At 39.9% G+C, this 25,468-nt stretch overlaps 1 protein-coding gene across 5 annotated transcripts in view; it reads left to right on the forward strand.

The window, feature by feature from the left end:
* The window catches only part of LOC133123279 (ephrin type-A receptor 3-like), an 86,727-nt gene that overhangs the window by 53,424 nt on the left and 7,835 nt on the right, over window positions 1–25,468 (forward strand). For 2 of the 5 annotated variants that reach the window (XM_061233619.1, XM_061233624.1), the window contains exons 7-16: window positions 4,926–5,088; window positions 5,956–6,058; window positions 6,777–6,844; window positions 7,106–7,231; window positions 8,441–8,626; window positions 14,131–14,192; window positions 15,209–15,418; window positions 18,428–18,577; window positions 18,882–19,072; window positions 21,906–22,064. In XM_061233619.1, the coding sequence (XP_061089603.1) occupies window positions 4,926–5,088; window positions 5,956–6,058; window positions 6,777–6,844; window positions 7,106–7,231; window positions 8,441–8,626; window positions 14,131–14,192; window positions 15,209–15,418; window positions 18,428–18,577; window positions 18,882–19,072; window positions 21,906–22,064 (1,418 nt within the window). The remainder of the gene's footprint in view (window positions 1–4,925; window positions 5,089–5,955; window positions 6,059–6,776; window positions 6,845–7,105; window positions 7,232–8,440; window positions 8,627–14,130; window positions 14,193–15,208; window positions 15,419–18,427; window positions 18,578–18,881; window positions 19,073–21,905; window positions 22,065–25,468) is intronic. The other 3 variants (XM_061233622.1, XM_061233621.1, XM_061233623.1) reach the window with 3 other exon arrangements.

Here is a 25,468-nt window from a genome sequence, read left to right on the forward strand (position 1 = left end):
TATTAATCACAAAAAACTGCTGAAAACCTCAAAATAGAGCAAAATAAATTGATCAGCCCTAACGCTAACATCAGCCTGCTTTCCATCAAGGTATCAGCATAGGTCTCTGACAACATGCTACAGCCCTTTTCTAAAGCTTTATGTCCAATGTGTCCTATTTGGGACCACATATTTCAACATGACTTGCCCACAAACTGTTACTATGCAGCATTCACCATTCTGCTGCTATTGGATAATGTCAATGTCAATGTCCAAAATATATAAATTACAGGTAACGTCACAAGGGGAAAAATCTAACTCCAAGGTGAAACCTAATGACTCCAGCTACTGGATGTTGCACTGTAATTATTGACTATTTTGAGACATGGTTTGAAAAACCATAGACCAACTAGAAACTCATTTTGACATGGCCCAAAGAACAATAACAGACTCCATAGTCAATCAAAAGCCTAAAATCAAGACTAGCTACTAATGACACAATTGAATACACCTAATTGATCAGAAACACCTGCAAGGACATTTGTCCCAAACATTATGGGTCCCTGAAATTGGGGTGGGGGGGGGATACACTATATGTACATATAAAAAGTGCTGTCATTTATACCTGGTGAAACCACAATGCATAAAACAGTTTTCATAAATAAAAGCTATAAGCACATGTGCATTGTTTGATTACGGATACATTTTTGTACCAAGCAGGCCAGAGCAATTTCAGAAGCTTGGTACAAAAATTGCTTGGGTCCAGTGTTGGGAAGAATCTTATTAAGTATTATTTCTCAATATTACAGGTCATGCAGATTTGGATTTCCCTCAAATTACAGTGTCTCAAACCTGTAGAACATTCATGGCGATGTCTTATTGTTTTAACAAACTGTAGTGAAACTGCTGACAAACAAAAATTTGGTTGCTCTGTTTATTATGTTATCTCAGATATAAAATAAACCGAAAATGAACAGAAAAATAGAGTGGCAGATCTCAGAGAGTGTTTGTTTACTCTTTAACTTGGTGCAGGGAATGCTTGCTGTGGCAATGCCTTTTATTTACATAATATGTTCTACTTTAGCGAGAGAAGTCAGATGTCTAGATTGCAACCTTTATATTGTCAAAGCAGCGCATAAAATGTTTATTAAATTCCTTTGGTACTGTGCACTTGTAAGAGTAACAATTGCATGCCTTGTCGAACCTCATAGCGAAGTAGACAAGCTTTAGGAAACATGGTTAGGAAACCTTTGGCAGGAAGATTTAGACACATGTTTCGTTTTTATGCCGTCACATGAAGTTTTGAGGAGGAATCTCTGATCTGTGAAAAGATCTGCTGATTAAATGCAGGAGCATGCCACCAAGTGCAGACATGTTATTTGAATGTGTCGAGACATCGAGAACAAAGATCATTCCCTTAAAAGTGAGCCCTTTCTTGTATGTACTTGTATGTGCACAAAGTGCTCAATCTCAATTCAAGACTGCAGCCACTGTAGTGTGGCAAGACAAAGACATGATTCAGTTGGTCAGGCCAGGTTGCCTGTTTTCTCTGGGGATCACATGTCGTCTGACAGAGGTGATTTAACACAGAACATTTTACTATGTATAAACAAACATAGTCTATATCAATCCGCCTAAATCCATCAAACCAATAATCTATTTTGATCAGAATGTAATTTAGCTTACTGTGATCATAGGCAAAGGGCTTATGGTCTAGAAGCCACTTGTTCAGATCTCAGTTATATCATCAGCTGAGAATGAGACATTGGTGAGACATTAACTGTATTTTCTTAGAAAAAAAGTATATACAGTGGCTTCATAAAGTATTCAGACCATTTTTATGATTTAATATTTTATTTTCTCTGTAATCAAACAATTCATACATGGTCAAAGAGTAGGGTATTTGTATTAAAAGATTTTCACCAAGTAGTAATTACAGCACTTTTTATATTTAGTCCCCCATTTCAATGTTTGAGACAAATGTCAAATAAAATAGTTATGTTTTGTATTTGGTTCCATGCTCTTTGAATGCCATGACTTCCTGATGTCTGTGACCTATCAACATCATATCAGAGTCCGGATATCTTATTTTCAGGTTGTCCTACAAGCGATACTAAGACTCTTTGCATTTTAATGGATTTCTATGGGAATTGGGGGCGTGGGTCTAGATTCAGCTGTAAATTATGCTGATACAGTATGGAACACTTTTGTTGGCTAAATGGCTTTAAGTCATCAAGGGTCGGAGGTATCAAACAAGCCTCAAACAACTAGATACAGTAGATAAATCAATAGTTGCTTCCCTGAGTAATTCCTACATTGAGTTAAACAGGAATATTAGTCAGGAGAAATGTCCCATATAGTATCTACTGCATTTCTGACAGCAGTACAGTGGTTTGTGGCTCATTTGATACCTTGGACCCAGATACAAAGAGGTCCTTGAAGAAAACCTGCATGTGACAGACTGGGCCGACAGTTCACCTTTCAGCACGACAATGACCCAAAGCATGCAGCCAAGACAACGCTGGAGTGGCCTCGGGACAAGTCTCTGACTGTCCTTAAGTGGCCCAGCCAAAGCCCAGACTTAAACCCCATAGAACATCTGTGGAGAGACCTGAAGATGGCAGTTCACAGATGCTTCCCATCCAAATTGACGTAGCCTGACAGGATCTGCCAGAAAGAATGGGATAAACTGCCCAAATCCAGGTGTGCAAAGCTTGTAGAGACTTATCCAAGAATACTCAAAGCTGTCAAAGGGGCTTCCACAATGTACTGAAGTAAGGGTCTGAATACTTATGTAAATTACAGATTTCAGTTCTTAATTTTTTTGAAATTAACATAACAATAAACATGTTTTCACATTGTCATTATGGGTTATTGAGTTTAGATTGATAGGCAAAAGTGTGCAAAAAATGAAGGGTTCTACTTTCTGAAGCCACTGTATATACAGTACATATGTTACTCAGATTTCAAAAAAAATTTAGAGAAGCACATGAATCTATGAGCAATATAATCACATAAACCTCATATTTGCTGTTTGAAAATGTGTGGAGGATATGCAGAATATTACAGTAGTATATATCATAGCACAGAAATGTTTTATTAAATTTGGGGTAATTATGTTGTATTATGTGTTGCATGATTAGTTCATTATTTATATGTATTAAATATCCTATATTTCCTCAGGATGTATTAAATAATTTCACAATACCTTTCCTGAAACTAAATATAAATCTTTATCCTTTCAATAAATATTTAGGATCATACATTGTAACTGTAATGCATTTGGTATGTGTGTCTGCTAACCTCATGTTGGTAGATTTCTGTGCTTTGATACTTTCTCTGTAGTACTGTGAGGTCTGCCAACTGGAGTGTTCAAGGTTTTCACTTATATTTGTGTTTGAGTATGTAGCAGAATATCAGCTGAATAGCTCCTTGTGCAGACAAGGTTGGCATGGCTGTGTTGAAAGAGTAGAGCAGGGCTAGGTCACCCTGGTTCAGAGATGGTCCTGGTTTTTTCTCCATCCAAACCTGTAACTACAGTATCGGCATTTTCATGAATGAATGCAGGTGGCCATGTACTGGAGGGACCTGCCATTCAGTATATTCTGACTCAGGCTATTAATCATCCATCAAACATCTACTCTTGTGATCACACTCAGATGAAACATTTATTTATCTATAATTGTCATTGCTTTCTAAGGCAAAGAAATGCGTCTGCAATTGACCTATCCAAATTATTTTGAAGCAGTGGGCAGCCATAGTACGACACTTTGGGACCAACTCCAGTTCTGAGGCGAGTGTTTTGGTCAAGGGCAATGGCAGGAGCACACCGAGGGGGAATTTAGACTCTCCAATTAACCTGCCTAACCTGCATGTCTTTGGACAATGGGAGGAAACTGGAGGAAACGCATGCAGACATAGGGAGAACATACAAATTCCACACAGAAAGGCTCATGCTGGGCTCGAACAGATGAACTTCTTGCCGTGCAACCCTGTCCCTGGCACTCTGGGCCAGGGTTGCCTACTCCTGGAATGTAGTACATATTGTGATACAGAAGGTGTCCTCGAACTATGTGGGCATAGGGATTGCAACTCGGAGGTTCCGGCCTTGATTCCCAGGTGGCACACTGCTGTGCGTATGTAAATATCCAGGTGCGTACATGGATATTATATTAAAAAAGAATAGAAACAAAAAAAGTAAGCTGGGTAAAGTGTGGGTAAGGCTTACTTTTTTGTTGAATGTACTTTTTTTGTCAAAATATGAATCTATTTTCTTCCCCATGAAGACTGACGCACTGATTAATTTAAAAAGAAGAGGTCAAGAAGAGGTGAATGTTTTTGTCTTGCTCAGTTGTTCGAAATAAGAGGACGTTCGCGGCCGCCTCTGATGTCTTGTCAAACGCACAAGATAATTATTGGATACAGTATGTGAAAGAAAGCCTACAATGTGATATTACGCAGATTACTGTGTTTTTCATGGATTCTGCGTTATTGCAAGCTATGCTGCTTCCTTATTTCCCCTCCTGATTTCTCACAGTCAGAAGCACATCTGGAAACAATGCCATAGATGTAAAGATTTCCAGTAAATCTTCTGCTGTTTCACTGCTGGAGAGGTTCAGCACAGTGCGGGACTTAACAAAAAGCCATAAAAATAGAGGCGGCAATTTATCATGAAGAGCTGGCACCATCTCCAGGACTCAAGGGTGCACTTGATTATAAACGCACATTTCTTTCGTTATTTTTATTTATTTATTTATTTATTTATTTATTTATTTATGTATTTCGCACGGTGGACTGACCTGACACTTTTGAGTGAGCCATTGGCAGGTAGCATCTGTAATCCTGAATATGTGCATCACATCAGCTTGTTTACTTTGCTCTTTTGTGTGTGTGTATGGTGTGTGTGTGTGTGTGTGTGTGTGCTTGTGTGTTTGCATATTTTGAAGCAGGAACAAGAGACAAGTTATACTATCCTGAGGGCGAAAGGCACCAACGTTACGCTAAACGGGCTAAAACCGGACACCATCTACCTGCTGCAGATACGCGCTCGCACTGCAGCCGGGTACGGAGGCAGCAGCCGCAAGTTCGAGTTTGAGACCAGTCCCGACTGTAAGCACCTCCTTTTTTCCTATTTCTAACCGGAGGTCACCTGAGAACGGAGGACGATATGCAGTGATGACCTTGTCAAAGTTGTTAGGAAAAGGCAAGGGATTGTGTTGGCAATGTAGATGTAGTCCAGCACGAAGAGGTGGCCAAATTTAGAGTGCCAGTTTTTTTGTTGGAATGTGACAGGGGCATTGTGGTGAAAGGCATACGGGATATTATTTCAGTTTTAGTGTATGGTTTCAATTGACCCGGGCCATTTTTGTGTGTGATGATGGATTTTTTAGATATTTGCAGAGGTTTCTGATGACCTGCCAGTTTTACAATGGCTGGTGTAGAGGCATTAGGGGGTTTGTGGTCTCAGGCAAGAAAATGAACTTCAAGCAACTCTAAAAAAGCTTGTACAGCAACATTGTATTTCCAGAGGCTGTACGTACGTACACGTTAAAACACGTTAAAACATGTTATAGCGTTTATTGTGTTTTTGTATCCACAATTCTAAACAAACTTTTGTTTGTTTTTGCGTTTTTCAGTTTCTTCTTACTTTGAGCATACTTTGGTTGCATATGCAATATAAATGGTTCCAACTAAAAATAAGATTTAAGTGAAGAAAATGTAATAATATTTAAATCAAAAAATTACAAGGTACAAATGCAACTTCTGGAGGCATGGCATAACATCGCTATGCAAGCTGTTTGGAGTTACTTTAAGTGTAATGTTATTATTTTATTTTTCTATATATTTTGTATATAAGAGGGACCAGTCAGCCAGGGTTATTCCCTTTGCCGGTGGGGCATGTTTGTAGGCGGGGGGTGAGGATTTGGCTATTATCTGGTATGGAGTAAGTTGAGCCTCTGTCCTCTTTCGCCCTAGCCTTCTCCATCTCAAGCGAGAACAGCCAGGTGGTACTGGTTGCCATCTCCTCGGCTGTAGCCATTATCCTCCTGTCGGTGGTGGTGTACCTACTTCTGGGCAGGTCAGTGCTGAACCTAACCACAGGTGCTACAAAACACCATTTATATGGATAACCCCCTTCTATAGCACTACTGTTCTTTTAGATGCTATACATGGGATCTCAAACACCTAGAGGGACATATTTTTTGGCTAGTTCTTGGTCAGCTTCAGCACTTAAATGATAAATATAGCTCATTGATTGGGTAAGGAGTCCACATACCTTGTTTACAAGGCCTACATTGGCTGCCAACTGAAAGGAAATTACAAAAATCTGCAGACATTCCAGCTCTCCAGGACTGGTGTTTATCCAATGCTGATGTACTTTGGTTTGTAATTCACTCTAGTTTAGAGCATCTGTCAAATTAAACACAATGGATTCCTGGTTGGCTATTCCACAACTAGTTTGCATATTTGGATATTCTGCATGGAACAGCATTCCTCGTCCTATACTCGACTTGGCACAGTATGTATTTTCCTTTGTCTTTATTGCCATGCTTAGTAAAGTTAGTTGAAAGACATACAGCATAAACAGCCCTTAAATTTACAATTATTTTAAGATACACATACATTTACAGAGTATTTCATAGCATGTGAAATAGCCGTGATAAACCCATTCTCTACCCGCACCTGCTTTTTTATTACCATTAAAGTTGCGATTTGAGATGTCTAATAATGTAGCTCCAAATCAACTTTATAGGGTTTCTGAACTATGTGTAATTGACTTTGAGCATTTTAACCAGCAGGTTTTGTGGATACAGTAAATCAAAGCACCCAGATGAAAAAAGACTTCCATTTGGTAATGGCCACTGTAAGTGTATGCATGTCTGTCTGTCTGTCTGTCTGCATGTCTTTCTTCCTGAGTCTGTCTGTACATCTGTACTCTATATGTCCCTGCCTTAAATCAGTGTTGATGTAATATTTGTGTTTTTCACAGTGAAATCAGTTCAGTGTTGTGGTCATATTAATCTCTTTTGATGTTGCCACATTACTGAGCCACTTACAAAGCTGAGTGTGAAAGATAATCATGAAAAGCATTAACATAACATGGAATCAACTATTACTCTTACAGTGAGACTTCCAGGGATCCGGACCTATGTTGACCCGCACACTTACGAGGACCCGACTCAGGCCATCCATGAATTTGCCAGAGAACTGGATGCCTCCTGCATAGCCATCGACAAGGTGGTCGGGGCAGGTATGACTATGAGCATAGAACCGTTCTGTTTAATGTAGAGGCATCTGCAGCGGATTGCTAACTTGTGACATTTATCTGGAACATCTATCATAAGTGGTGTGCCAGTCGGTGCAAAGGAAAATAAGTTAACACTTCACTGGGAGGTGTGTTCCAATTATCCTAACTCCTGCAGTGTTGTATAGTTCTTCACAGCACCCGTCCTCACCGCCTGACTGCATTTAATGGAGTGTGTGCCGTTGTAGCAGGGGAGGCTGGGTAACAATCTCCTGGGATATCGAATGTAACCCCCCGCAGTTCCCTCTAAATCAAGCACAATGAGTCCCCGAAGTCTGATGCTGGGGTAGATAATGCCACGCAATTCAAACCTCCAGAATAAACAAAGAGAACCATTTTCCAGACTTACCTTTAAATGAACCGTTGGGCTATTATCTTAGCCAGTACATAAAAACAAAAAACAACAACTTCAAGTATAAAGTTTATCATTATCACATAACATGCATAACTAACTGCACTATGGATCCATATTTTAAATAGTTCATTCATAAAATGAATATTCATTAATGACTGATGGATTTTCTATGGAAACTTGCTTTTCGAATCGGAAAACTTGCATTCCAAAGGGAAAGTTGATGGAATTAGCTCAGGAGACCGGGACTTGAGTGGGGCTTGACGTAGATGTCCACTTAAAATAAAGTGTGAAATACATTTCAAAGATTACAAAAATTATGGATTATGATTGGGGCCTCAAAATAAAGGTCTACAGGCCACCTATTGAGTACCTAGGCATTTTAAGGTATTATTGTAATACTATCCAAACAAGTTACTCTTTTGCTACAAGACTTTCTAATGCTTTATTTTTCAGCTTGTTAATTACCAAGTATTTACCAGGTAGTTATGAAGTAACTATTAGATTAGATTTCAGAGGTAAGTAGTATGAAACAGGCTGTAAAATGTATTTTTACATATGGCACTTACCACTGAAATCAAAGTAGTTACCTAATAATTACAGAAGTAGCTACAGTATGTATTTACCCAGTAAATACTAGGTAATTAACCGGCTGTTAAATAAAGCATTATTATTAAATAATAAAAAAAAAAAACAAGAAGTAATTATCAATCAATAAATTAACCAAGGTTGAGAGTATGTAAATACTTGTATTGCCCCTTATTTTGCTTTTGCTAATCCTCCATTTTGTCTTTCTCTCACAGGTGAGTTTGGGGAGGTGTGCAGTGGCCGTCTGAAGCAGCCCTCAAAGAAAGAGACCTGTGTGGCAATCAAAACTCTCAAGTCAGGATACACTGAAACACAGAGGCGGGACTTCCTGAGCGAGGCGAGCATCATGGGACAGTTTGACCACCCCAATATCATCAGGTTGGAGGGCGTGGTCACTCGCAGTAAGTGAGGTTTCCAGCCACTGTACATCACTATTTTGATATGTAAATTGATGCAAATGCGTAACAGTGTATTTTCTTCCCTGCTGTATCTCAACTGAGTTGAGATTAAATGTCTGTTTACAGTGGCTTCAGAAAGTATTCAGACACCTTCACTTTTTGCACACTTTATTTTGTTTTATCGATTTTTCACATCAATCTACACTTAACCCATAATGGCAAAGTGAAAAAAAGAATGTTTGCTAAAATACACAAAATCTAAAGCTGAAATGGGATAAATTGCCCAAATTGTTGAGACTTAACCAAAGCTGTAATTTCTGCAAAAAGGGGCCTTTACAAAGTACTGATTTTAGGGTATGAATATATATGAGAGTTTTTGTTTTATAAATGATAGATTATAGATTCTACAAACATGTTTTCACTTCACTTTATAACCCATTATGGGTTATTGTGCATAGACTGATGGGCAAAAATGGCTATTTTATCCTTTTAGAATTAAATCTACATAAAAAGTGAAGGGGTCTGAAAACGTTCTGAAACCACTGTATATGGGAGAATTTAATGTGTATGTTTTTAATTATATCACTTGTCTACACAATGTCTGAGGCATTAAGTTTATGGAATGACTTCTATCATCCATCATCTCAGAATGCTTTGCAGAGACTTAAAAAAATAAATCTCTTTTGCTATTTTAGTGTGGTACTGCTGTGGTACTGAAATGGCTCAGTAAAGTTCATACTTTGATCAGCCTCATCATTTCACCATTCACATAATTACTTCAAAGGATGTTCAAAGTTCTCATGATGCATGCAGTACATAGTTTATTTTTTGTGCTTAAATAGAATTGCATCTTATGAAAAGCTGATCATTTTAGGTCACAGTCTTATTACTTTTGGATCATTTCAAACATTTGTTCGATGAAACTTGTCATTCATCAAAAGTTTAAAACTTTTAATGGATGCATAAAAGTAAAAAAATAACAGTTGTCTCACAGGATAAATCCCTTGCATTCTGCTTCATCAAAGACTACTGTATATCTGTATGTCTAGTTTTCATCATTTGATTTTTTGAGACGGTGAGCTCTAGTTACAGATAATTGTCCTGAACACTAATCTTCAAACCTCACCTTAAACCTAAAAGTTAGCTCCTCAAATTATTTGCAGTGTCAATTTTAAGATCCTTTACCCAGAAAATAGTAAAATGAATGGGTTTCCTACAAATATGACCTGGTTTACCAAGGTAAAAAAACAAAAAAAAGGTTAACTTCCCAACATGGGAAGTGATGAATTGTTCAACATGGGTCTGAAAATGTCCAAATCCCACACTCGTACACATTCATACATGGTTCAAACTGCTGATTCTCCAAAACACAGGCTGTTGCCAGCCTGCTTCAGCCCACAGACAAGCTCACACGGAGTGGAGTTGGAGGGAGACATTTCATATGCGCCTTTGGCATACCGTCCACAGTCGCCAGTTCGACCAGCGGGAGAGGTCAATGAAACACGAACCCCTAACAGAATAAACCCTCCCCTACCCTCGATACCTGCCATTAGTTGATGATGGCACAGTCTGAATTCAGTACGTGGGGCTCATCCATGCACCACAGCATGGTGCCTTAACTGGATGAGCCACCCTGTTTACACTGAGATTGAGAATTTCTTCATACCTTACACCTCAGCATCATACTTTTAAAGATACTTTCTTTTACAAGAGGAATTTCAATCTTTAAATCTTGATCTGGGAATTCAAGAATGAGAATTAAATGATGGGATGTCATCTGGAAAGATGTTACCTTAAACTTGTTACTGTCGCACTCATGGAAACCTTTTATCCAAGCCAATAGTTTTGATCACCTCAGTTAGTATCAAGCCTCTGAATAACTCCAAGTTGATTCTCTCTTTCTTCAATCTTTTTTTTTTTTTGTATTTAAAAATAGTTCTGCTCCAAACAACATCCTTGAGGGAGGAAGGAGGAAATATTGGAATGAGGGTTTGCAATACATACGTAAATCTTGTTTGCAATGGAAGCATTATGCAGATTTTGCCTGATTTTAACACATAGAAGAGGCAAGGTAAGCACTGCTTTGATTAGATGGAGGGCTCACTCACTCATGAGCCGTTTGCCTCACTTTAATACTGACTCTTTAATACTGGGTGATTTATTGTCTGATTACTTTGTCCCCAAGTAAATATGATGAATATGTTTTTGTCGCCTTCCTGTCAGCTTACCAGTCTGGACATTCTCCTCTGACCTCTCTCTATAACAAAGCATTTTCACCCGCAGAACTGCCACTCATTGGATGTTTGTTTATTGTACCATTCTTTGTAAACACTAGAGTACTGTAAATGTAAATGTGAATGTTTTTTGTTTTTTTTAGATACTCAAATCACGTTGATCAAGCCATTATTCCATGTTCCAAGCAGCTTAGATCCTTGACCTTGTCTGCTTGCTTTTATGCATTAAGTTGCTGCCACATGATAATATACTCTATATATGCACTTTATTAGGTAGACTTCTACATCAGCTTGTTAAAGCAAATATTTAATCTGCTAATCTTTCGGCAGCAACTAAATGCATGAAAGCATGCAGACATGGTCAAGAGGTTCAGCTATTTTTCAGACCAAATGTTAGAATGGAGAAGAAATGCAATCTAAGTGACTTTGACCATGGGATAATTATAGAGATAAGTCTCTAGAGTTTGCAGAGAATGGTGTGAAAAACAAAAAACATCCAGTGAGTAGCAGTTCTGCGTTGTTAATTACAGAGGTCAGAGGAGAAGGGCCAGACTGGTCAATGCTGACAGGAAGGTGACAGTAAAGCAAATAACAACACATTACAACAGTGGCATGCAGAAGTGCAACTCTGAGCACACAATGTGTCAAACCTCTAACTGCAAGTACAGCAGTAGAAGACCAATAAGTCAAAAAAGAAAAGTCTAAAAAATACCTAATAAAGTGCTCAGTGAGTGTATATGAACTTTTTTTTGGTTATTTCATTTATATGAATGTACCCGTATGCCTATTTATGTAAATATATTTATTTTATGCTATTTGAGAAGGTGGCACACAGGGACCCCAAAGAAAGAGAAAGAGAGAGAGAAACATATACGCCTGGTGAAACAGGGAGTAGGACAAATATCAGTGCTTTTAAGGAGTGGTCATGTTGAACCAAGTGCATGACCGTTTGGATCAAGAGCTGTTATGATGGAGAGTAAATGATAAAATGGTTTGACAAAGTGCAGGCTACATTGTAAGTCAACTCACACTCCAAGTCATGAACTCCTAAACCAGCCGTGACTGTATGGCTCTGATATACAATATCCATGGGATGCGTTTCTGAGGCCATTACTTTCATTACATGATATCCCAAATATGTTTTCAATGTACATTTCACATCGTCCGTCAATATAAATCTGGCTGTCATGTAAAATAAATACATATATTTATAAATGTTTTTTTCATTAAATATATAGAAAATGAAAGCTTCTTTAAAATTAGTTACAATAATGTGGTGTTTTAGGGTAAACTTGAGAGATAAAAATCTTTTTTTTATTATTGGTGTGTCAAATTGATTTATATCACTGTGCAGGACAGCTGAGAAAGTGAAACCATTTGTCAGGAAAACATTTCCTGACAATGTGAGCATTCATTGTTGTTATTTAAACAAAGACAGGCCATCAGTGGGGATCGAAATAAGATAGTGATGATAAAACCGGTAATTTATGTTTTTCTGCTATTGAGGGGAAAGTGAAATTTGACCTTGAGAGTTGTCTGAATGACTTTTTCTCCCTCACCTCATCCTTGAAGAAGTTCTCATGAAATGGTGTCCGTTGTAAAGTACTGTTACGACCATGAGTCTGCCTACATGTTGTCATGGGTGTCGCATGAGAACCATGACGTGAAGAAACAATTGACAATGTTGGAGGTGGTTGGCGAGGATCAAATGATAGCCCAGATTTGTCAAAACCGTGAAGAATATCCCTGTTCGCAACAGCCTGGACTTGTTTAAAACGGGCAATATCAGTTTTACCATCCTGAAATACACAATGTTTGTTCCACCGCCCGTTAAAATACAGCTGGTTAACCCAGGTCCATTTGTAGAAGGACTGTGCACTGAGGCGAACTCTATAAATTGTCAATGAAAGTAAAACATTGTCATTTAAAGTAGGGGTGTTTTACACAGGGAAGACAGATAATGCACAATAAAAATAGTCTTATTTACTGCATATTTATTCAGCTGTTTCAAAGATTTGTAATCATGAAATTCCTTTTATGATTTGTGTGTTAGCTAAAATAATAGTTTTTACAGACTCTGCAAACAGTTTAGAAGACAGAATATGAATCAACATGCCATAGAATAGATACTTTTTCCCCCACCAGAGAGTTCATTCATTCAGTTCGTACTACCAACATGTGTTCAGCATATGAATGTAATAATGTCTTCAGACTGATGTTCTATACTTGTCTGGTTACAAATACTGTAGTTATTCAGTCATTCACACTGTGTTACACCAAATACACCCAAAAACCAGAAGATATACCATGTGTGAAGGGGAAACTCAATTGAATGATGTACAAGAGACATTTTTCAGAAGAAAGCTCACCACGAACTATCTGCTGTGAAAAGGGAGGAATTATTAAGTTAAATAAAAATTCAAGAATGAGGCACCCAAGCTGTTATTCAGAAATTGACCTTTCTGTGTCCAGACCAAGGGTGTAACTTTAGTTGGAATATTGGGTGGGAGGGGTAGCAACATTTTAGGGGTGTCCAGGGGGATGCCCCCCAGAATACAAAAGCACAGCTGTGAAATAATATTTTCTGGTGAATTTTAAGGGGAAAATACTTGGATACTTGGAGTGTAATGCTGGGTGTTTGTCACGGAAAATATTTTCTGAATTGGCAGAGCAGCCACAGAGCTGTTGAAAACCATGGCAAACTGAAGACATAGCATGTACAACTGTAGTAGGCCAACAATTGCTTGAAGTTTAAAATAAATAAGTTTTCAGGTAACTTATTCCTGGTTAAATTCAAGGTCAAATTAAAAAAAGAAAAGAAAAGAAAAAGGAAATTCCTGTCTGCTCTTGGAACAAACTACAAGTGACATAGCCTACATTAATGCATTAATCGCTTAATTCGGTCCATCGTGGAAAAAAGAGCATGCTCAAATTGCCTTACTAAAATAAAACTTTAAAGCATATGTATTTCCATTTTGATATTAAAGTTTGTTTTGGTAGGCCAATATGTATGTACATTGCAAGGATTGAGTCTTTTATGTCATGGTAACTGGGGAAGCTTAATGGAAGCTGTTTTGTCCAATTTAGCTGATGCTACAATAATGAATAAATAAAACGCATAACACAATTAAACTTCACAGTTTTGGGGGAATTTGACAAATCTTTTCATCTATGATTATACACACATTCAGTGATGAAATACATACATTCAAAATAATATGTCTGATAATAAGTCTCAAGATTGTAAATTTGTCAAATGCTTTCTCTCCCCAGATAAACCAGTCATGATTGTGACAGAATACATGGAGAATGGATCCTTGGATTGCTTCTTGCGAGTGAGTAAAATCTGTTGTTGGCTTAGCCAGTCACTGCCTCAGCCAGTAGCTGATGCCTCCACTACTGTGGATTCAGGGGGCTTCAGCTTTCTCTCTTATTTTCAATACAACAGAACCTCAGACAACCAAACACAACGGGGCTGTTCGGAACCCTGATTTTCGGAAAGCGACATTGAAATACACCAATTGTAGGAAATAAACATGAAATGAAACAAACATTTACAGTTTGAGTCATAATATACAAATAACATCAATGGCATTTGCCCAAACAGTAACAGTCATAAAAAGTGCAATCAAATACCCAACAATCGGATAAACTTGTAAAATAGTCAAATCAGAAATAAATCTGTATAGTGACAGCAATAAGGTTTCACACACTTATGGATGAACATCAATGCTAAGTGAAAGTTGCTGCTTGTATTGGCCGTAGTCATTAGTGTGACACGATCTTTGCTTTCTTCTCACTTCCATCCAACAGCGATTCTTTGTCTTGGTTCTTTCGTTTGATATCCCTGTCTGTTAATCAATGTCATACTTCCGATTCCACACCCTGTTCGGTTGACCGGACTATCGGGCTTTCTGTATTTAGGATCAGTGGGTAGCACTGCCGCCTCACAGCAAGGAGGTCCTGGGTTCGAATCCCCGTCGGCCGGGGCCTCTCTGTGTGGAGTTTGCATGTTCTCCCCGTGTCTGCGTGGGTTTCCTCCGGGTACTCTGGTTTCCTCCCACAGTCCAAAGACATGCAGGTTAGGCCGATTGGAGAGTCTAAATTGCCTGTAGGCATGAGTGTGTGAGTGAATGGTGCGTGTGCCCTGCGATGGACTGGCGACCTGTCCAGGGTGTATTCCTGCCTTTCACCCAATGTATGCTGGGATAGGCTCCAGCCCCCCTGCGACCCTGATCAGGATAAGCGGGTTCAGATAATGGATGGATGGATGGATGGATGGATGGATGCTCATGATCATGCTTGTCTTGCTTTGTTGGACTGTTTCTGATCACTTTCCCCCGTGTGACAGAGGCATGACGCTCAGTTCACGGTGATCCAGCTGGTGGGCATGCTACGCGGCATCGCCTCAGGCATGAAGTACCTCTCAGACATGGGCTACGTCCACCGCGACCTGGCCGCCCGCAACATCCTGGTCAACAGCAACCTGGTGTGCAAGGTGTCCGATTTTGGCCTGTCCCGGGTGCTGGAAGACGACCCCGAGGCAGCCTACACAACACGGGTACGTATACCACAACCCACGTGGCTAAGCTAAAGCAAACACTTTATAAAGACAGTTAGGTAAAGACAGATGGGTATGAAACAGTCCGTTGCATAGTCAATTACACCTTATCACTGATGCGAAATGAAATTAAATGAAACTTGAAATGAAAATCCGAAAATGTGATCTTTTAAAACATAATAATAATTATATTATTACTAATATGAATCATATTAAAATATAAATATTATTTAATAAATAATGGATTCAAATTCTTAAAATTTCAGAAAAAAAAAACTTGTACACATGTTACACAAATGTGAGTTGATGTGACAACCTCCATATATTTAAGAGGAAAAAAATTTGAATATGTTACCAATATTTGCAATGCTCTGAAACCCAGCAGAGAAGGGAAATTTAAATACCATATAAACACTGGTGATTGGCTGACAGTTGGTTACGTCTCTGTGATTGAACTTTTGTTAAACTTCCATTACCATAGTTAAACTACCTCTACGTCGATCTGGATATCCTTGATTGCAATGCAATATGAAAGTATTTTGAATAGAGCTTATAACAGAATTGCCCTTCGCTATTTAAATAATGTGAAACTGGAGTTCTATATGGGCCCTATTCAGAATAGGAAGAATATGAGAATAGCATACATGCTTTCCATTTTTGGATGAGTCTAATGTGTTTTCAAATCAGGTACAGTATTCAGTATGCATACCTGCTTATTTCCAAAACTAGGAGGCTCTTCCTTGCATATAATGGAAAGTGTTATTTTAGTCAGGTTAAGCACAGGGGCAAATAGAATAGAAATAGAAATAGAAATACTGCACTAGAATACCACTTACTGTACACTAGTATCTCTTTCTTAATTATGGTAAACTATTCAATTGAAGCACTCATGAAATGAAGTGGTTTCTGTGCATTTACAAAAGAACATAACTGTAAAACAAAATGTAGAACCTGCTATGTTTAAAAACTAGGGGAATTAGGGGAAAATTGATCCTGTAAAAAATGAATGAGCCACTTCAGAAAATGGACACATTTTGAATACACACGTGTGAAATAGACTTTAAATTAGACTGAGCATCCACTTTGTTGAACCACTATGCAACAAAGTAGGCTGTGACACTTCTCAATTTAACCGCAGCAAGTCCATATATAAATGCACCTTCTGAATACTATCCTATCTAACCAGGAAGGCCAATACCACAAAAAACATCAGGTCACCATATGGGGAAAAAATTGATATTAAACAATGAAAACAGTGAATAAAAACCATAATTACACAAAATTACAGACGCACTCTTTTGTAAACAACCAATTTTTTTTTTACAAACCTTTTTAGAAACAATTGTTCAACAGAGTCCTGTCAGTGCTCCAGTCATCAGATCCTTGGTGTCCCAGTTGTGTTTGAGCAGATATCGGGAGTTTGCCTCTGGCCTTGCTTTGACTTGACTGTGAACTCATAGAACACTGAGCAACTCTGTGATGGCAACCACAGGCCCACGTCCACACACTATACCTCCATTGTCCTGTCGCTCTCCTGGACTGTGTTAATGACCTCATCTGCTGCTTTATACACTTAGTTTACTGTACTGCATTTCAACGATGTAGCAGGCCCTAAATAAGTAAATAAATATGACCAATTCCGGAAATGCCCATATGTGCAGAACTGACTTCACTCTTCTGAGCAAAAGTTTAGCAGAAGGTCATGTTTAAGTCAGGCAGGACATGTCCCAGCTGTTGATTCTTCTTAGGGCTCTAAACTTTGAAGACATTGTTCAACTTAGACTTTTTGTGGTGTTTTCTTTTCTAAAACCCACCACATACGTATACAATTAAGACTTCATAAGTAAAGAGTTATTAGACTCATTGGCTGTTTTATGATGATACCAGACACTGTCTAGACACTGGATTAATTTTAAAAATTGTCTTATTTTAAATGGTGGTTTTCTGGTTAGCAACGTATCACAAGGTTCTCCACAGCAACTTTAAGAGTTCAGTCTCACAGTTATGACATCATCAAACCTGTCAGCTTGCTACCCACTTCAATGAACGACCAGCAGAGGGTTATCAGGTTGATCCTTGGTGTAAAAGCTGAATTTTACACAAATTTGGAGTAATCTCTCTACCCGCAGACCTCAGACTGGTTTTCTGGTCCCACGGGGAATGGCTACACACTAGTTTATTTTTTGAGGCCTGAGTGTTTAGAGAAAGTGGGGCAGGAGTTGTGTGACTTGGCTGTGGTCATGGTTAGCTTTGGCTCTCTACTAAGAACTGGGGTTGGAGGACAGAGAAACTCCAGCAGCCTGATACAGACACTGTGAATAGACATGTATACTGGCTCTATCCTGCAAGAAAACACAAGTATGAAACACAGCACCGGAGACTGGTTCCAGTTTTATTGTGGTTTAACATTACATTACATTACATTAACGGCATTTGGCAGACGCTCTTATCCAGAGCGACGTACAGTTGATTAGACTAAGCAGGAGACAGTCCTCCCCTGGAACAATGCCGGGTTAAGGGCCTTGCTCAAGGGCCCAACAACTGTGCGGATCTTATTGTGGCTACACCGGGGATCGAACCACCAACTTTGCGGCTCCCAGTCATGTACCTTAATCACTACTCTACAGGCCACCCTAACTAACTCTTTAACTCTTTACACTATGAATTTGCACATTTTGCAATTGGGAGATTCATTCAGTGTTGTGCCAAATAGCAAATTATACACTCTTTCTGCTGTTCTTTTTTGGATCATTTGATGTCATACTGTATACTCCATTTTTTCACAAAGGTACAGTACCTGAAGTGGTTGGTAGGCAAATGTAAATGTACGCTTCATGACAACATTCAAATAGATTACTCAATATACAGGTACTGTGCGATAAAAACAAACAATCAAACGTGCTTCATGGTGGAATAAAAAAATCCATGAGAGAATGGGTAAAATACATTCAAAATTTAATTGAACAACATCACACTCTAATAATGTACTTGACTTTTTTATGATTCCAGGGAGGTAAAATTCCAATCAGGTGGACAGCCCCGGAGGCCATTGCCTACCGGAAGTTCACTTCAGCCAGTGATGCCTGGAGCTACGGCATCGTGGTGTGGGAGGTGATGTCCTATGGAGAGAGGCCTTACTGGGAGATGTCCAATCAGGATGTAAGTGTTCGGGACGTCCATTCAGAATTTGTGTGGACCGGTGTCAATGACATGGGCTGTGTTGTGATTTAATGCTACCTCCATATGCTTTGGCAGCAGATGCTTTGATAAAATGGACCCTTCTGATCAATCTACAGGAACTGAACAGCAGATGGCACACATATAGCATTGTAAACATATTTTTAGAAATCTATTTATTTTTATGTGTGCACCTTAACACCTACAATAATTTGGAACTATAAAAATGTTACATTTAAAAGACAGACTGACTCATAATCCCCATACAACGTTTCTGCTTGTGCAGGTGATCAAGGCGGTGGATGAGGGCTACCGCTTGCCCCCTCCTATGGACTGCCCTGCAGCCCTGTATCAGCTGATGCTTGACTGCTGGCAGAAAGACCGAAACAACCGTCCCAAGTTCGACCAGATAGTAAGCCTCCTGGACAAGCTGATCCGGAACCCCAGTAGCTTGAAGATCATCGCCAACGCCCCCAGGTAAGCTACCATCCATAAACCAGAGGGGGAACACATACGGACCCCCAAATCATACTCCAACTTTCCTGCTTTCAGTTCCTGGCACATTCTGCTTACTGGCGTCCATCTTTTTCCACTGACCTGTAATAAGAGAAACTGGCCTGGTGCTTCCCCAAGACTCATCTAATCAGCATTATGGCTTTTTTGCCACGTTGTCATTCTACAAACAGCTGGACTCCTTTAATTGTGCTCTGCAGTGACAATGATCAATATAAAGAGTATGATATTTGAACTGGATCATTTATTATGAATTAACAGAATAACAGGATTATCCTCAGACAGACGGTGATTTGTCAGAAACAATTAGTCATAATGTCTTCCTGCTTTCTAAATGCGTGGTTCTGGTATAGTGAGGTATGTCTTATCCTTCTTCTCTGTCTGCCATCTAGAACTCACCTAGAACTTTCCTTCTGTCTTGTGCTTTTATTCCCCTTGCTTTAATAAAACTGGAATCCAGGAAATTGCAAACAAAGTTCTTTTCACTTTTGTGTGGGTTGTGTAACAGAGAGCCTTCACTGTGAAGACACAAAGGTGCATTAATGGTGACTAATGATTTCTTACGAACGTGAAAATGAGTCCCTGGGAGTTTGCTTGTAGTTTTCCTGATAGGCTTTTAACAGGAAAGGCCTGGGAGCCAGTGTCTTGATTTATAGCCTGCATTAACCGGTGCGGACAGGCTCTCAGCAGGACCTCAGCTGCAACTGCACTTGGCCCTTTGGACCCTCTGTGTCCTGTATGGTAGGGAAGCAGAACTCAGGCCTGGGTCGCCCCCCTGGGTTGTCCAATCTGGTGGAGAACGTGGGCACTTTCTGTCACCAAAGACACATAGATACTGTATATTCATGTCCATGACAAAGCAGCCCAGATGTCTTTAAGGAACAGGGCCAACTTCTCCCCCACCGTCATCTTGGACTTCCCTGGAAGACTAAAGAACATGATGCAACACAGCTCAATGTTACTCAGAGGTCATCCACTGGAAATAAAGAACAAAGGGAGAAAAATAACACAAAAAATAACGTGCAACCTAGATCCAAACATCCCACTTGTCTCAAGACGAACTCCGCAAGCTGCCTCCATTCAGTTCTACCCCTAGAACTAGAGAGAGACATAGTCCTGGGGATTTGAAATCCTACAGCTCAGTTGCACCTTAGAGTACAAAGATAGATTCTTTTCTCTTGTTCTCAGTGTCTTTTTTTATAAATATCAGCCATACAGTTAGATTTCACCGCTGCTTCTGAAAACAGAGCAAAAATGAAAACAAGAGTGGAGCGATACCAAAGAAACAGGGTCATCCACAGTTCACCTCAAGGGTGTACTGCTTAAGAAAGTTATTTTGATTGTAGGTGTTCAATCATTATGCCTTGTAAAACAACCTGGAGCTTTGCTTCTTTGTTGTTTGAATAGCCAAGAATAAAAATTGTGTTGCTCCTCGGACAAATCCCTAAGCATCCTGAAGGGTTGCTTTATATTCCTTTATTATATCTTCACCTTATTCACTCTTTGATGTAATGAAGATTTTCACCTTGTTCTTTGGAAATTGTGGTCTATATGTAATAATGAACAGAGCACAGTGGCCTACAACCACATTGGATTAATATTGATTTCAGTTTTCTTCTGATATTCGAAAATGGTTCTCTGACATTCCTTTTATTATATTTTTTCTGCTGAAGGAAACATATTGCTTTATTTCTCCCAGGACCTGTATCATCTGCAGTGTTCCTGATGGGTACTTGGACTCAGCTCTCTGCTCCACTGAATCGTGTGTGTCAGCAATAACCATAGATGCAGTGCTTACTGGTCAGCATTGCTGTAGCACCTGCAAAACGGTGTTGCCTGGATTCCCACCAAATCAAAAACAAAGTGAAATTGTATTACTCCCATCCTTTTCTGTCATTACAGATGCCTGGCTAAATTTAAAATCAGTTCTAAATTAGATTCCATGTCTTGTATAGTCACCTTAATCCTTATCAAGGCAGGATCTGGAACACATACTGTATAGATTATATAGGAGCGCAAATCCTCCATAACTGTTTAGAAGTTATTCTAAATTTGTCGTCATTTCAAAATTCATAAACGTATCTCCACTCTGTGATTTTCCATTATGATGTGGCTCAATTTTAATATTTCAGTAGACTGCTTTAAGTAAGCAAGTGACAAAATGTTAACAGCAAACAGATGGCAGAAATCTGTTGTTGTCTTGACACACAGTGTGTTTATTCTGTGTATTTCATTGATGTTCACCAGGAATTTGGTAGGCTGTTTCACCTCATAACTGACTAATGAGGATAAATACTCATTAATGGAACAGTCATGTCTGCATGTCAGCTGTCAGTGGTCAAACATTAAAAGTGATGCAAATAGCAGTTATTTCTTTTGGAATGCATGGGCTACTGCCGATTTATGGCATGAAGCCCTTTCCGTCAGCAGCTTGTGAATCTCTCAGTAAAAACATTTTCACATCTGACATGAATCACAATCTTCAGAGCTCAATTTTTGTGGTCAGACACAATGTGAGAACTTGTGGTCAGCACAGTCACTCAGTAAAACAGCAGGCCTATCGACTAAAGGTCGCTCCAGATCAAAGAAGCATTGGTTTACAAGATGGTTTTATGATGTTACAGTTATTTATCATAACTTGCTATGGAAACCTTAGCTTAATTTACTGACTGCTGTTTTGACATGAGCGTCTTCACTCAAGTAACATTCCAAAGATGTCATTCTCATCTTATCTGTTATCAGTTTTAATACAGTTTAACACAATCCATGATTTTCAACACTTCTTTTTCCTCCCTAGCAGCCCAGAAAACATGCTGCTGGACAGGACAGGTGCAGATATCGCCACTTTTTGCTCCATGGGTGACTGGCTAGAGAGCATGCATACATTGTCCTGCAAGGATATCTTCAATGGGGCCAGCTATAGCTCCTGCAACACCCTGGCAAAGACCTCTACAGAGTAAGACATCCTTTATACAAACATTTTGCATTAACTCATTGTTCTCTAATGGCTGTTAGCACAAAGAGCAAAAAGAGTGCAGTGAAATGCTAGAATAGCGAACGAAAGATGTGCATGAACTCGACTGGCCATTGTGAGTTCAGCCCCCTTTTGGTTTGAAAAATGGTTTGAGATGTCCTGATAACGTATTCCTCAAAAGTCAGTGTCATTTTTAGTTAAAATAAAAGAGCATACTTCTCATTGTGAGATATGTCCATGGACTGCTGTAATGTGTTTTTATGTAGAAGTTTTATTAATTTCAGCCGTTAGTCTAAATACTCTTGCTTATTGTTTGAATCTCTCTCCTGACTTTATTTACCCTGTAAATGTAGATATGGACTGAGTGTACTCTATGTGAGCAAAACATTGTTTCTTCAGTTTATTCACGGTTTACTCAAGCTGTCATTGTGTGAGAGATCTGTTCTCCAGACACCGACAGACACCATGTCTTTTTACATATTCTGCAGCAAGGCATTTTGAACTGATTTGAGATCAGACGAAGCACAAATAAGTGGTTACTCTTGGTATGCTTGAGTTCTGCCTCCTGCAGTCAGATTTACTACCCATAGATTTTACATGAAGGATGTTTGCAAATATCCCTCCATGAAACCTCACAAGCACAGATTCTGTTAAATTCAGAATGTGGCAGCTGTGTTTTGATTTTAACCGGTAATGACTGTGTCTTTGCCAATATATAGACAGGAATGGGGGAGTGGGTGGAGTGGTAGACATCACACAAATGAAACAGCAGTCATGACAGACTGTACCAACTGGGAGCAGGTTTTTAGTACATTGAAGCTGGCAGGTTATATGGTCATGGAACATATTCCCTTCAAATAAGCCACTAATAATAAGCATGTTTAGCATGAATAGGATATGCTGTATCGCAGCATGCCATCTTTCCCTGGAGACAATCTTTTCCATTTAATTAAGAAGGGATTGAATAGCACAAGTAATTAGACAGTCCGAATCAAGAAGATTAAAGCTCTGGACTTTGAGCAGAAGCTCTGTTTCAGACGAACGTCTGGTCAAAGGAACCGTGTGTAGGGCAACAAACGTTTAAAAAAGGCCTCAGCATTACCATTTTTGGTAACACTTTATAATAATGATCAGTTATAAGTCATTTAAAAGTTATTAGTTTATGAACTAAAATCATTTATATACATTAATTTGTTATATTATTAGTGTTGTACAGTGTTGCATTTGGCACTGCTGCCTCGGAAGATCTTGTGGGTGGCGGCAAACTTGCATACATTACATTACATTACATTACATTACGAGCATTTAGTAGACGTTCTTATCTAGAGCGACGTACAATGAAGTGCAAATCGAACACAGGGACAAGTGCGATGAGGACCCTAGAGGAAAGTAAGGTTCCAAGTCCTAGCGTGACCACATAGATACAATTTGAACCCTTGAAGAATACATCAGCTAGCATACCACGGTTGGCAGCTAGAATACCCCGAGTAAAACAATGACATCAACTAATTTGAAGAATACAGCAACTGCCATACCACACTTGGCAGCTAGAATAACCTTGAGTACAACAATAACTATATATAAGTGCTATTATAATTTATGGCATACACAAGGCTAATCATGGTGGTGATGTAGGGAGGAAAAGGTGCACTCTGAAGAGATGAGACTTCAGTCTGCGCTTGAAATTGGTCAAAGACTGCTGTTCTGACATCCATAGCAAGGTCATTCCACCACTGTGGGGCCAGAACAGACAGAAGTCGTGACCTAGAAGTGCAGGTGCAGCGAGGGGGAGGTGCCAGGTGTCCCGAAGTAGCGGAACGGAGGGGTCTGACTGGTGTATAGGTTCTGATAAATTGAATATATGCAGGGGCTGATCCCTTAACTGCGTGGTATGCGAGCACCAAAGTCTTAAATTTGATGGGAACAATAACAGGCAGCCAGTGGAGGTCGCTGAGCAGGGGGGTGTGAATGTCTGGGGTTGAGGATCAGTTGTAGGGGTCTGACAGTGGATGCTGGAAGGCCAGCCAGCAGAGAATTGCAGTAGTCCAGGCGGGACAGGACCATTGCTTGAACAAGGAGCTGAGTGGAGTAGGTGGTGAGGAAGGGACAGATTATCTGGATGTTGTACAGGAAGAACCTGCATGCCCGGGTCACCGCAGCGATGTTCTCGGAGAAGGACAGCCTGTTGTCCATCGTCACTCCGAGGTTTCTTGCACTGGCAGGTGAGGACCCTGTGGTATCCCCTAGTGAAATGGAAAAAACAGAGAAGGGAGAGCAGGGTTAGAGCAGGAATTAAGATTAGCTCCATTTTACCTGGGTTGAGCTTTAGAGGGTGGTTGTCCATCGACCTCTGGATGTCTCTCAGGAATAGTGGCGATATAGGTAGAGACCTGTGTGTTGGATGGGGGGAAGGAGAGAAAGAGTTGGGTGTCATCGGCATAACAATGATATGACATGCCATGAGCAGAGATAACAGGGCCAAGGGATCTGGTGTAAATGCAGAAGAGGAGGGGACCGAGGACTGAGCCCTGGGGAACTCCTGTAACAAGGGGATGAGGGGTTGATACTTTACCAGGCCAGGTCACCTGGGAGGACCGGTCAGGGAGATAGGATTTAATCCAGACTGTGTCAAAGGCTGCAGAGAGGCAAGGAGGATCAGGATAGAGGAGAAGGGAGGCTGCTTGTGCAGCCTGAAGGGATTCATTGACGGAGGAGTGCAGTCTCCGTTGAGTGGCTAGGTCTGAAGCTGAACTGGTGGGGGTCCAGCAAGTGATTATGTGAGAAGAAGGAAGAGAGTTGGTTAGAGGCAGCTCATTCAATTGATGTGGATAGGAAAGGAAGGTGAGATACGAGATGGTAGTTTTGTATACAGGAGGGGTCCAGAGTGGGCTTCTTCAGGAATGGGGTGATGTAGGTCCTCTTGAATGATGAGGGAAAGCATCCAGAAGACAGGGAGGAGTTTACAAGGGAGGATGTCAGGTGTGATTGCCTGAAGGAGGTTTGAGGGGATAAGGTCGAGGCCACAAGTAGTAGGGTGGTGGGAGAGCAGGAGGTGAGACACATCAGCATCTGTGAGGGGAGAGAAAGCGGAGAAACGGGGGGCAGGCATGGTGGTGGTCGTGAAGGTGCTGTGAACATTTTTTGTTTTTTCCACAGTAACTACTTGTTGATCACACAACCACCACCAGGTGGCAAATGTGAGCACTCTAATCCATTGCTGTCTGAAATACTTGAAATGGTCTGAAAGTAGGGGGCAGTAGAGTGTCACATTTCTAATATAGGCCTAAATTTCAAGAACAGTCTGAACTCCTCCAATTAATTCATGTCCGTGTTCACTGGTTCAGGTGAGCAGCTTTTTGTAAAGTTTGTTGAGTTTGCTGGCTAAA

Source organism: Conger conger, chromosome 3 (genome assembly GCF_963514075.1).
Source record: "Conger conger chromosome 3, fConCon1.1, whole genome shotgun sequence".
NCBI classification, from domain to species: domain Eukaryota; kingdom Metazoa; phylum Chordata; class Actinopteri; order Anguilliformes; family Congridae; genus Conger; species Conger conger.